A 13,091-nucleotide genomic window follows, 5' to 3' on the forward strand; every position below is an offset into this window, starting at 1 on the left:
GAAATGTACACAAGTGTTGGATAGAATTAAAATTGGATTTCAAATATGTTATATTATGATTAGACCTGCTATCCAGTCAACCGTGATGCCCTCCACCCTGCCAATGCCATTGGTGACCACGTCTTCTCTCCATGTCTGATCTCTCTTAGCCCTGCTGATGGTGCTCAGGCCCATGTCCACCCAGTAGATGGTGTCATTCTCTGTAAAGGAAGATGCCCATTTGTGTCATCCTATAAATACTCACTTCACTGAGATAATGACAGCTTTAAAATGCCACTCAAGCAAGGACATCTCATTACTGGTGTCCCTCAGTGTCACTCAGTGTCACTCACCAGCGTGGAAGTCGATGCCAACAGCCAGGGAGGTGCCAGACACTGGCACCAAGGCGTCAGATTTGTCTTCCGGGTCCAGTGGAATTCCTCTGATTCCCTCATGAACAGAGTAAAGCAGGAAGGAGCCCATACCTGCTCAGAGACAGTACAATTACTTTTTGTTTTTAGGACACACTTCATTCCAATTATATGTATGACTGTAGATGTGAAGCAGTGTCTTACCTTCACAGGACTGCTGGCCTGTCTTGAGGCTGTATCCAGCGGTGCACATGCAGGCTCTGGTTGTTGGTGAGGTGGGCAAACACAGTTGGGAGCAGTCTCCATTGTTGTTACTACATAGATTGATACCCGCTAAAGAAGAAGGAGATCGGTAAGGCCCAATAAAAATTGAGAAAATGTACTGAAAAAGAAAATCTCTTTTTTCTCTCTAGTTTACCCTGACTGAAGCACAATATTGGTGAGTTTTACATCGGCTTCAGAACATGAGATTTTATATTACAAGCAGTACCATTTTTGTCTTCAAGTGATGTTCCTTACCTTTTTGTACATCCTCATCATAGATCCTCATGTGCATCATAGGGGAGGTGTTGTTTCGCAAAATCCTCCAGTTTCCTCCATCCTTCTTGTCACATGTTCCTATTTGGTCAGTTCCCTGGTCTGCCCACCACAACTTGTCTCCTACAGTGAGTGAAATTGATTCATATCTTGGTATGTAATAATTAAGTAATTTTGAGATTTTGATATGATGCAACTATCAGATACAATACAAAGACACTATATTTAAAGTATTATCTTTTTCATCTTACCCATAATAGCCAGAGCAGTAGCCTTGGTAAGTTTCCCCTTAACACCATCCAGAATCTCCAGTTTAGATCCATCCAGCTGACAACGATTAATGGTGCTGTTTCCTGAGCTAATCCAGTACAGCTGTTCTTTTTCATAGTCAATAGAGAGGCCTGGGTAGAAAGAATAATAATGCTATTGTGCACAGAAATCTCTTATACTAATATGCTTAATCAGTGCATTCACCCAGTAAAGTTAAATAGAGATTCAGTAATACGTGGCAGTCAATAATTTATGGCTGTAGGAGGGACCATCTGCTCACCTACTGGCCCTTTCTGATTGGTGTAGAGTGTGGTGCTGTTGCTACCATCCATGTTAGCCATGCTTATGTTGTCACCATCAGTCCAGTACAGCTTCCTGAGGAGAGATATGAATAATATGAGATATTAAAAGGGGGCAAAATGTTTTCTGGAGAACAATGCTCTACCAAAGAAGCATTACAAGACACAATAGGAGTATCAAATGAGGAACAAGTAGTAAGTCAAAGGATGAAGAAGCAGCCAGGAAACAACGGCTGTAACTAAATCCTTTAACCAAAGTGTATTGTTCTAGAGCACACAGGCCCCAAGTACTCTTGAATTTATGTCTTTAAGTTTAAATAAAATCCATGAGTGATTAAAAAGTGTTAAAACAAAGTAATCTGTGAAATAAAACATGGTAGCGACTTGGTAATCTAGTGTTACTGAGTGAAATAGAAAACAAAAAAGAACATCAGACAGGGAGTTAACGTCATGAACTGAATGCAGGCCTAGCTAACTGGAGGTAACACTCACCCCAGTAGAGGGTGCACCACCAAACAGTGGGGCTTGTCTAAGCCCTGGATGACAGCATTCTTGAAAGATCCATCCAGTCGGGCCACATTGATCTGCTTCTTATTGGCATCATAGCTGGTCCAGAAAAGGTTCCTGGACACCCAGTCTACTGCCAACCCGTGAGCATTAGGGAGGTCTAGAGAATGTCAGAGTCACAATGGTAAATGTTAGGGTTTCCTGGGCATTTGTGAAAGTACAAACTTATAATTGAAATAAAAAAACAAATAATCAATTAAAAAAATTCTAACAAATACTCCTAGGATTGTTCTTACCAGCAGAAACAACAGTTTCCACTCCTGTGCCGTTGATGAAAGCTCTCTTGATGGTCTGTGTTCGGACATCTGACCAGTAGATTCGATGCTCCACAGCATCGTAGTCCACCACTGTGACATTGTCTATGTCCGGAACAGTGAAGGAGATGATGTAGTTGTAGTAGGGGTTGTCAATGTCTACTCCTCGGATCTCAATCTGACGAGCATAAAGAAGGAACTTCCGGGACTCTGGAAAAGAAAAATGAACAACAGAGATCACTTTTAGCACATTTTTTATAAGGAAGGAAGGAAGGGAGGGAGGGAGGGAAGAAAAGAGAAAGGAAGAACAGAAGTATACAGAATAAATGAGGCATTTTTTCTGCTGAATTTCAATAACTTTTCACTGCCTGAATAAATGTCTAAGAACTATTTAAATATGGTTTCTTGGTTCAAAGGAAAGGGCAAAATCTTAGTGATTGATTTCAAATTTAATAAGTTTGGGCTCCTTCTCACTGTACTGGTCACAAAATCTAAAGGGTGGAGCCAGTTATATCTTAGGAAACAAAGGCTTCAAAGAGTACTACACTGATTTAGTGTTGCACTCTTTTAACACTGTTGGTCAAAATCAATGCAGCAGAACCAGCACTATCATCTTTCTTATTCTAAGTATTATTCTTCATTGTCAAAATTTGATGCCTACATTACCCACAATGCAACTTGACAGTCAACAGTTTGGTGGGAGATGTGTTTGTGTGTGTTATGCTACTAGCAGCTAATGTAGCCTCAAGCAGAGATGAGGAGCAGGCTACAGAGGTCTGGGGATCTCACTTCTTTCAAACTTCACATCCCCATATCTTTTTCAAACAAGGGTCAAGAGACAAGTGACATCACTTGAGGCAATTTATCAGACTTTGTGCAGCTCCCTCTGCAGCCACAAAAGGCTTTGTACAACTTGTTTTTATATATGCAGTACTACTCCAAGTCCTGCAAACACATTTTGATGTGTAAAATTGGGAGATCTCCTTTAAGAAGGTCAAACTGACCAGTCAGTTACATGTTGCCCTTGTTGAGGCTTGATTACCTCTTAGACGATAGAAGAGGACCCTCGCCCTCAATCAGTTTAAGTGGTAAATGTGGCTGAGTTCAGAGAAAATCTCAGTTTGACTGAGAACCTGAAAATTCCTGTGTTAATGGCGAATGCATCAGATGCCCTCTAATCCAATTATCCTTACATCCCCACTGCTGAGATGAAGATTGTTCTGTAGCATGCTGAACGACTTCAAAATGAGAGCATGTGCACACAAACTCCCACAGCTATTCCTCGAAAACCATCATGAAACCCACTCATGAAATCACATTGCAATAAGACTTCAACACATAACTTGTGACAGTCTTTCATATGAAATGAAATGTAAATATCAAATGAAAATGAAGAAGGCCAATGTGGCACAAACAGAGGAGATGTAATCAGGTCTTCTGTCATAAGAGATGACAGCTAATGACGCTGATGTCACGTTTGGGAGCTGAGGACATTGTAGCAGTCATGACAGTTGTGAGAAAATATTCCTGCAAATTCCTCCCTGATGACATGGATAATATATGACAGTGTTGTGCTGTGTGTACATGCTCCATCAGAGTGGTTTTTAAGTAAAAAGAAAATGGCTTAAGGTTTGTGAATATCAGTATATGTCCTTACCTTTGCAGGTCCGTTTGTCAGGCTGCAGCTTCATGAGGTGAGGGCAGGCACAGGAGAAGGTCTGGTTGAAGTTGATGAGACAAAGGTGGGAGCAAGGGCTTTTACCATCACTGGTGGCACACGGGTTGGGAGCTAGAGAAGAAGTCATACAGGAAGCGTTGTGAAAGAGAAACAATATACAAAGACAAAAGAGGTGGTATGTGAGAAAGACAGCCAGCGAGGGTATTTCATTGCATCATTATATGATCTATAGATTGCTGTGAAAAGAATAGTTTCAAAAATTTTGAAAGAATACATGAAAGTAACTTATAAATTGTTGTTTCAGACTAAGCCAATGGTTTAATGTGAGATGCTGTTTGTGTTATTTTCTTCTTTTCAAAATGTAATGGACCTCTCCATCAATGGGCCCTTAAGGGAAGTGAGAGTGTAGAAAAAGACTTTGTCGACCAGACCTGTCAACACAGCTTGTTGCCTCGTCAATGTCATGGGCATTTGTTGCAGCTGTCAATCAACAATTCTGTGAAATCTCTCTTTTCCTGCCTCCAATTACAGGACCCAGTGCCTCTCTTGCTACCCATACACCCTTGGGATCCTATAGCTGTTGGCTACTAAACATCAAGGTGACAGTTCAATGTGACAGCATACTGCATAACACATTTGACGATCCTTTTGCCATCTTGTCAATCATGTGTGTCTGTGAGATCAACACATGACATTTAAGTCACAGGAGGATGGTTTTATTTCTACCCAGCCGGTGGGAAATGCCAAACAGTGAGGTGACTTTTTGATCAACGAGGCAGCAGGAGGTGTCTAAATTGCTGCCGGTGTGAGGAGACAACACGTCTCACAGCTCTAAAAGGTCAGCTGTCTTTGGGGAATAAGAGATGTGAATCAACATGGTCAGCAATGAACTGCAAGTTTGTCACTATTCTCCTTTGAGTTAAAGCCCAAATCAGTCAGCCATGGTGATAGGCCTAGGTAAATCTGAGATATGGGTGCTCTCTGCCTGTGAGTGTTTATGCGTCTCTCAAGTATCTGGTGTGCAACCTACCCTGGGGTTGTCTGGACGGGTGATAGACCTGCAAATCAAAAGGCTGCGTGTTGGTGCGCTGGACTACGGTGACATTGTGTCCTGTCCATTTGTTGGCTTTAGCCAGAGTGTTAGTCCTCCAATCAGTCCAGTAGACTTCGCCCCCATACATGGTGACAGCAAAAGGGTGGGACAAATACTCATGACCCCGCAACACTTCAATCAGCCCAGAACCGTCATACTTAGCAGAGTAGATAGCATCCGACCTGGAGAAACATTAGGGCAGAGGTATATACTTTATATAACAGGGTAACATACACATAAGATAAAGTATATGCATGTCAGTTTATGTTACTGGGTAAGTCTGTACTTTGTATGCAATTTTATATAAGCAAAGAACATCTGCATGTTTATTAAAAAATGTATGATGGCAAGCAAAGGGAAAAAAGACTGAGTAATTGGGTGATGTAATGAGCGCGTGGGTGGATGCAGCGCAATGAGAGCACTCTGTATATTCAGAGACTAGAGGCAAATGCTACCTGGCATCAATCCAGACAATGCGTCTTTCCATGTAATCTACAGTGAGTCCGTTGGGCCAGCCACCACTGCCTGTTTCCCTGTGGATTGTACGTCTGCCTTCACCACTCATCGATGCTGCCTCAATCCTGGGCAGACTAGCATCCCAGTCTGTCCAAAATAGAATACTGCCAACAGAAAATAATCTACATGAGTAGGGATTTTCACAAATGAGTACAGTATCATCATGTGAGAATGTGTTTCATAGAAAATAAAGTGGGAGGAATGTATCCTTATCCTAAGACAATGTGGCAAATGGACAAACTGGACATTCTATGTAAGAAAAACACAAACTTCCCGTTTTAAATAAGGGTGATTATAACTTTCAAATCCATAGATGCTTCTTACCCATCACGAGGGTCTAGGGCGATGGCCCGGGGGTGCTCCACCTCCCCAGCCAGCAAGGTGGTTCTCATGGTCCCATCCAGTTTGGCCACCTCAATCTGGTCCAGATTGCTTTCCACCCAGTAGATGTTTCCTGCTATCCAGTCCACAGCCAGGCCCTCTGGAGTAGCCAGTCCATACTGGATCACCACCTCAAAACTAGTCAGGGCTGACCGGGACACACAGAGAAATTGGGACTTAAAACTAGGATGGTGACTGGTTCTCTACTGTGAATTTGATAACAGAATAGCAAGATGAAAAAGTTACCAAGATCGTTATTTTGTGGCATTCTATAGTATTTTAATGTTAATTTTAAGTGGAAGAATACCAGTTGTAATTCAGCTAATTTAGTGTAATAGCTTGGCCTGTGTCACTTTCACCAGTGAGAGCAAATCTCCTGCCAACACATATGGTTCATTGCAAAAAAAAAATCCCTGACAAACAGTGAATTGTTTAGAATTCTTCACTCTTATGAACTCCATCAGTGACTTGCTCGCACTACTGCTGAGTCTGTTAGTGTGGCTTTGACCAGCGCTATCTTCCTAACCCCACTGCCCCACTTCTAAGAAAACAATCTTCAAACACCAGATCTCCCTCTTTTTATTTTTTCCCAGCCAACAACTGGCTCTTATGCAAACTAAGTGCAAAACCCAAATGTGTGATCATCTCTGGCTGTGGGTGATCAGACAAGTTCCTTACAAGGCCTTCCAGTAGCACTGTAATTAGAAGGAGAGGGATAGGCCTTCCTCACAGTTTGCTTGAAGGAATGCTGGAGTTATGGCTAGATTTCTATGTGGGTAGGGGTGTCCTAATTAATGTGTTGGCACTACTCAGTGTATGCCAAGAACTTTGGAGATGCTGAAATAGCTATGCTGAAATGGCTTCAATAACAAGCAGCAGGAGCTGATCTATGAGTTGGTCACAATGTCTCTGTTCAGGAGTCCTGTTTTAAAAGTGAAGTTGGAGGGCTGGGAACTGGAGCTGCAGTGTGTTGTGCCTCCTACGCTACATCAGTGTTCTGGCTGCAGTCATGCACAGCCAGCGCTGAGACAAATGGGAAGAGACAAAGCCTTCCGTGTGCCCCCTAAGTGCTGTGCTGGGAACACAACCTTGATTGGCAAGGAGACCTGGGGTTTTGGAGCGGGAAAGGCCAGCCATGACCTGGGAGATTTTTTCAGGGTCACAGACCGCCACTGCTGACCACAGATTCTTTTTAAAAACTTTTGGCTCTGAGAAATTACAGAGTGTATTTGCTCAGTGAAGGTCAATTTTTGAGAAATGCACAGTCAAAAGTATAAACATGATATCTTTCATCTCAAATGGAACAATCCACTTTAATGTTTTTATTATACTAGATGACACTGAAAAATCAACATATTACTATGTAATTAGAATGTTCTGAGTGGCCGTTCAATCCATCACCCCATCTATCTTTCTGCATAACTTAAAATCACAGAGAGCTGCAGCTGACTGGCTGTCTTACCTCCATTTTCAGACAGTTTCCCACGGTAGATCTTGTCTTCCACGACATCAGTCCAGTACAGGGTGCTCTGGTTGAGGTGAAAGTCCAAGGCAATGGTGTTCCTCAGGCCTGGTACAAGCACACTGAACTCCCCCTTGTGAAGCTCAATCCTTCTGATCTCATGGCGGTTTGAGAAAATTATGAAAGGCTTGAAGGGATCTGAAAGCAAAGAAATTGTACCCAGCAAAGTGTTAGTGTCTGAACAGAGTAGATCTCATCTCAGAGTTCAGATTCACAAAACCCCTTGCTTGTCTTGGATCAAATCCTGCCACAGCTGTCTCACTCCATCAGCCCCTTCCTAAAAAATGATTAAATAACTGAAGAGGTGCTGCTCACTTTTTGGAAAAATATCTTCAACACCACTATGTATCAAATACTGTATATATATACACACAGTAAAATAAGAACTGTAGAGCTTTTTCAGCCCTAAATACTTTGCTCTCAGTCTGGAGCCAAAAAGAAATTCTTCAGTTTGTAGGAGTAACTCTTTTTCCTCACCAATACTTTTGCAGCTCTCCATGTCGGCCTCCAGCTCCCAGCCCTCGTAGCAGGAGCATTTGACGCTGGATTTTTCCTGGTCGCACTTCTGGCTACACTTGAGGTGTTTGGCGCAGAACCTCTGGATCTGACAGGTCTTGTTGTCTGCTCCCAGCTCCATGCCCAGGGGACAAGAACACATGAAGCCCTCCCCAGGAATTATGCTGCAGTTGTGACTACAACCACCATTGTCCAATGAACACAAGTCTGCAGGCAGAAAACAGAGATGAAATAGTTGGGATATAGCCGAGAAAGGTAAATGAAAGGTAATATGAAAGGTAAATGACAACAAAGCAATAAGGTACTGAACATATTGTCATGCTGTATTTTTGTGTGCAAAGAATGTTTTACCACAAAGCTTCTCGTCAGAGCCATCCGGACAGTCGTCAGTGCCATCACACAGCTTCTCAGTGGGCAGACAGATTGAGTCGTTGGTAGCGCACACATGGTGAGACAACTTGCACACCAATGCCTCGCAATTGTCCTCATCCGAGTTGTCCTCACAGTCACTGTCGCCATCACACACCCAGGCTTTGCTGATGCAGCGAGCTGGCAGGATCACATGATACCAACTCTTAGCTTGTGTCTTTGAAGAGTACTTAACATTCATAAAGAATCCGTTTTATACAAGATGATAGACTTGGTCACACCAGCAGTTGTAACAGTGAAATTTCTGACCAAAATCAGTTCTTTTCAATGAAATTTCCAAGAATAAAACCCTATTTGTACCATCACAATAACACTGTATCCTTAACTGACATTGTCAAAAAAAAACAAAAAAACACATCACCCTTAAACTCTGGTACTTAAACCAGCTGTCAGCATCCTCACCAGAATCCCTGCAACTGAATTTGACTGCTGGGTCACACATGTGGGTGACACCCTCACAGTTGTTCTCATCACTCAGGTCCATACAGTCTGTGTCACCGTCACAGCGCCAGCGCATGGGAATGCACAGGCCGTCCATCCGACACTGGAACTCATCTACATGGCAGCCGCCTGGAGGACGGGTAGCTGGAGAGGAAAAAAATGTGACAGTTAGCCAACAAAAGAGATGGAGAGTGCAATTTAGCCAATGTCAAAAAAGAAATAAGATACAAATACAAGTCAGCAACTGAAAAATATCAGACTGATATCACAATCAGCAAACAACAGTAGCACAGACCACACATGCTGGACCAAAAACAGAGAAAAGAAAGAATAGGCCATTCTAGTCAGTAATTAATGTGTAGATATGCTGGGATACTGGCTTAACTACCTGACTCTGAGCCAAGACAAACAACATTGACACACACAGCTCACTGGCTGATGTCACACTGAGGAGGTAGCACAATGACATCCCCTCATGGCAAAGGTCAACGTTTGGCATGGCTAAAGCGGCAAACAGGCCTGGGACCTTTCGGCACAGTACTACAATATACAGAATGGGAAGGCAATAGTGTTGCTTTTTTATTTCAGCTAATGACTTCCAGACGGCAGACCAAGAGAGCCCGCAAACACACACACACAGCCAGACACACACACACACATACAAAGCACAGATTGCTCATTAGACCAACAGGTCATGCTGGGCTCCGTTTTTGCATGCTGGGACTTGACAGCAGTTGGCTGCGTTTCTGCATGTATCAAACAGTACATACAGCATCAGAACACACACAGTGCACAGGAAGGGTATGACACTGTTCTATGACGCTCTCTCAGTTATTATCACAATGAGTGGTTAACCAGGAAAACTGAATGTTCCAAAGCAGAACATGGCCACCAGCTACTTTCACTTCTTACTTAAACACGTAAATTCATATCACTGCGGCAAAGTCAAAACATCTGTGCCGTTTGCACAAAACCATGAAAGAGTTTAATTGTTATCTAACCACAACACATAATCACATCCTGAACAGAGCTACAGAGAGGATTTGCTGTAAATGATAAATAGAAGCCAGAGGGCAAGCATGGGCATGCATAGCGGAGGAAATGGGACAGGGAGGAGGAAGATCCTGTCTTCATTGTGACAACCTCTGTACAACTGCAAACAGCAACATATAAACATAGTGAAATATAATACACAATGTGACTCAAGTACAACTGGCAAAAGCACAAACCCAATCTATATCCACATGCACAGGAAGAGAGGAGACAGTGCAGTAACAAAACTATTCTTAGAGCAGTAGTATTTCAGTCTTCCATACAGTACACTGTATCGTTCCTTACCCTGATTGGTACAGTTTGCATGAGTCTCGTCACTGTAGTCACCACAGTCATTGTCGCCATCACAAGTCCAGTATTCTGGGATGCAGCGGCCACTGTTACATTTAAACTGGACACTGGAGCAGGAATGGCTGCAGCCTGCTTCGTCACTGTTATCCCCACAGTCATTGTCTGTACATAAGCACACATGCAAGATTTTATTGTTAGTTACTGGATTGTTTTAAAATACATCCTCATGGAGGATGAGGGAAGTCTCACAAGATGATGCTCACCATTATCACAACGCCAATTGATGTTGATGCAGCGGCCATTGGCACAGGTGAACTGGGTCAGAGGGAAGCAGGTTGGATAGGCTGGGGAAGGGGAACAAGAGAGGATGTGTAAAATATCACAAACATATTTGTTGTTTAATCTAAATAACTTGCTATTCAAGCAAGACTAACAATATGAAGGTGCAGTTAAGACCTACCACATGAGTCTGGTTCATCTGAGCGGTCTCCACAGTCGTCATCCAGGTCACATGTCCATGAGATAGGGATGCAGCGCCCACTGGCACAAGGGTACTGGTTTGGTGGGCATGTGCGAGCTGGCAGGAAACAAGATATAAAACAGGTTAGTTCTTTCTGCAATGCCTTCCTTAATAATAATAATAATAATCATAATAATAATAACTTTTTGTACAGCACTTTTCATACAAAGATACAGACCAAGTGCTTAACAAAACGAGAAAAACAAACTAATAAACAAAACAAACAAACAACAAACAGTTTGATCACAATACAATAAAATATTAACAACGATACGCGTAAAGTTAACCCACATTAAAAGCCAAATTAAAAAGATCTTGAATTTCCTTTTAAAAAGTCCAAGGGGGTTTGCTATTCTAAGATCCAGAACAGAACAGAACAGAACATAAAGCAGCCTCACCAGATTTGTGGGAGACTTTAGGAATTTATAAAAGAAAGGCAGTGGCAGATCTGAGAGTTCTTGTTGGGACATAAAATGAAAAGCAGTTCCTGATATGTGAAGGTGCTAGATTATGTAAGGCCTTGTACATAAGTAAAAGGACTTTAAAATCAATTCTAAAAGATACAGGTAGCCGGTGCAGTGCTGCGAGCAGAGGGGTAATATGATCTCTTTTTTTGTATTGCTCAAAATCCTGGTTGCAGCTTTCTGAATTAACTGTAATTTTCCTAAAGACTTTTTAGGGAGACCATTAAAAAGATAGTTGCAATGATCTAAGCAGCTTGCAATAAAAGCATGTATCAGAATTTCAGCATCATTCTGAGATAAAAAGGGTCTCATTTTTGCAAAGTTCCTCAGATGAAAAAATTATGTTTTTGTGACATTGTTAAAATGGCTAGTAAAATTAAGATCAAAGTCTAAAATCACCTCTAAATCTGTAACATGTTTTAACTTGCTTGAACAGGCTGGCAAACACTGACTCTAGTCTCTGGCCTTCTGCTTTTGGACCAACACGTAGAATTTCTGTTTTCTGCTTATTTCTTTTTTAAAAAAATTACTCATCCAAGTGTTGATATCAGAAAGGCAGGTAAAAAAAACATTGAAAGAACTGGGGTTGTCTTGCGAAACGGAGATATATAGTTGTGTATCATCAGCATAACAGTGATACTTGAAATTGTGGTGACTAATTATGTTGCCCAGACGCTCATACTTTCTGACAAGTATGAGCGAAACCAGTCAGGTACCGCACCAAAGAGATCTACTCATTTCTCAAGTCCATCAATTAAAATGCCATGATCAACTGTATCGAATGCAGCACTCAAATCTAACAAAAAGAGGAAAGGCACATTGTTTGAATCAGTCAAAATTCTCAGGTCATTTATAGTACCTTTAATAAAAGAGGTTTCCATGCTATGGTTGGTCTGATAGCAAGACTGGAATTTATCTAATATATTAGTATTCAGATGATCATGTAGTTGGTCAAATACAATCTTCTCAAGAATTTTACTAAGAAAAGGAAGATTTGAGATGGGCAGAGGGAAATGTTTTGTGAGAGAGGCACTGGAAGCTGGATTTACACACTGGTAAGAATGGGGTCTAGTGCACATGTGGATGACTTCATTTTGTTGATCATAACACCAATTTTATCATCTGTTGTCATACTAAAGGATGTCATAGGTGGAGACCCACCCACCAATAGATCCCAAACAGCTGACGAATATGTATTTATAATACTGGATCTAATGGTGTCAATTTTTACTTTAAAAAAATGATGCAAATTCCTGACTCTTTAGATCTGAGGCTTGCTTATTTAAACTGAAAGCCAGAGATGGGTTCAAAGGAGTGTTAATCATGGAGAAGAGGACTTTGGGGTTGTGTTAGTTTTCAAGAATGATCTTTGAGATATGGGCTTGTCTTTCTATTCTGACAGCGTTATTGTAAATTCTCATTTTAAACTTTAAGATGTCAAAGTTGAAGTCTTTTGGCCCTGTGACACAGTTTCTTTTTATTGTTGTTTTATTTTTACATATACGAATGGAATGAGGGAAAATAGAAGGGAGAGTTATAACAATGAGTTCATGCCTGTTATATGCACTAATTAAATTAGTGGAACTGATCTGGCAGGGGCCAGACCCAGAGGACATCAAGTACTGTGGGACCGGTCACTCGAAGAGAGCAAGGGACTTGACCGGAAGTGGGGAGGTGCATGTGAATGGCTAGGAGCAGTGGAGCATGTGAGTGCTGTAAATAGTAAGATAAGTTTGCTGTTATCATGTGAGAGTCAGCTCTAATTGGGTGGAGATCATCCCTCCATTAAAGCTGTCTATGCTCCCAAAACAAGTTAAAATTGTCAACGAAAGCCACATCGTAATTGCTGCAAGCCGATGACAGCCAGGTGAGTAGGCTCAGCAGGCGACTGAAGCGACCCACTCCACGGC

General features: G+C 41.8%; 1 protein-coding gene across 1 annotated transcript in view; it reads right to left on the minus strand.

Moving 5' to 3' along the window:
• Positions 1–13,091, minus strand: part of lrp1ab (low density lipoprotein receptor-related protein 1Ab) — a 90,838-nt gene that overhangs the window by 28,551 nt on the left and 49,196 nt on the right. Inside the window, exons 18-36 of the mRNA XM_067592237.1 lie at positions 10,658–10,774; positions 10,461–10,541; positions 10,192–10,359; positions 8,815–8,997; positions 8,335–8,532; positions 7,945–8,190; positions 7,408–7,605; positions 5,889–6,093; positions 5,504–5,668; positions 4,986–5,230; positions 3,935–4,066; positions 2,260–2,487; positions 1,949–2,123; positions 1,438–1,532; positions 1,139–1,288; positions 870–1,010; positions 555–683; positions 333–464; positions 66–200 (exon numbers count right to left, since the gene is read on the minus strand). Coding sequence (XP_067448338.1) covers positions 66–200; positions 333–464; positions 555–683; positions 870–1,010; positions 1,139–1,288; positions 1,438–1,532; positions 1,949–2,123; positions 2,260–2,487; positions 3,935–4,066; positions 4,986–5,230; positions 5,504–5,668; positions 5,889–6,093; positions 7,408–7,605; positions 7,945–8,190; positions 8,335–8,532; positions 8,815–8,997; positions 10,192–10,359; positions 10,461–10,541; positions 10,658–10,774 — 3,123 coding nt within the window. The remainder of the gene's footprint in view (positions 1–65; positions 201–332; positions 465–554; positions 684–869; positions 1,011–1,138; positions 1,289–1,437; positions 1,533–1,948; positions 2,124–2,259; positions 2,488–3,934; positions 4,067–4,985; positions 5,231–5,503; positions 5,669–5,888; positions 6,094–7,407; positions 7,606–7,944; positions 8,191–8,334; positions 8,533–8,814; positions 8,998–10,191; positions 10,360–10,460; positions 10,542–10,657; positions 10,775–13,091) is intronic.

The sequence above is a fragment of the Thunnus thynnus genome, chromosome 6, assembly GCF_963924715.1.
Source record: "Thunnus thynnus chromosome 6, fThuThy2.1, whole genome shotgun sequence".
In the NCBI taxonomy this organism is placed as follows: domain Eukaryota; kingdom Metazoa; phylum Chordata; class Actinopteri; order Scombriformes; family Scombridae; genus Thunnus; species Thunnus thynnus.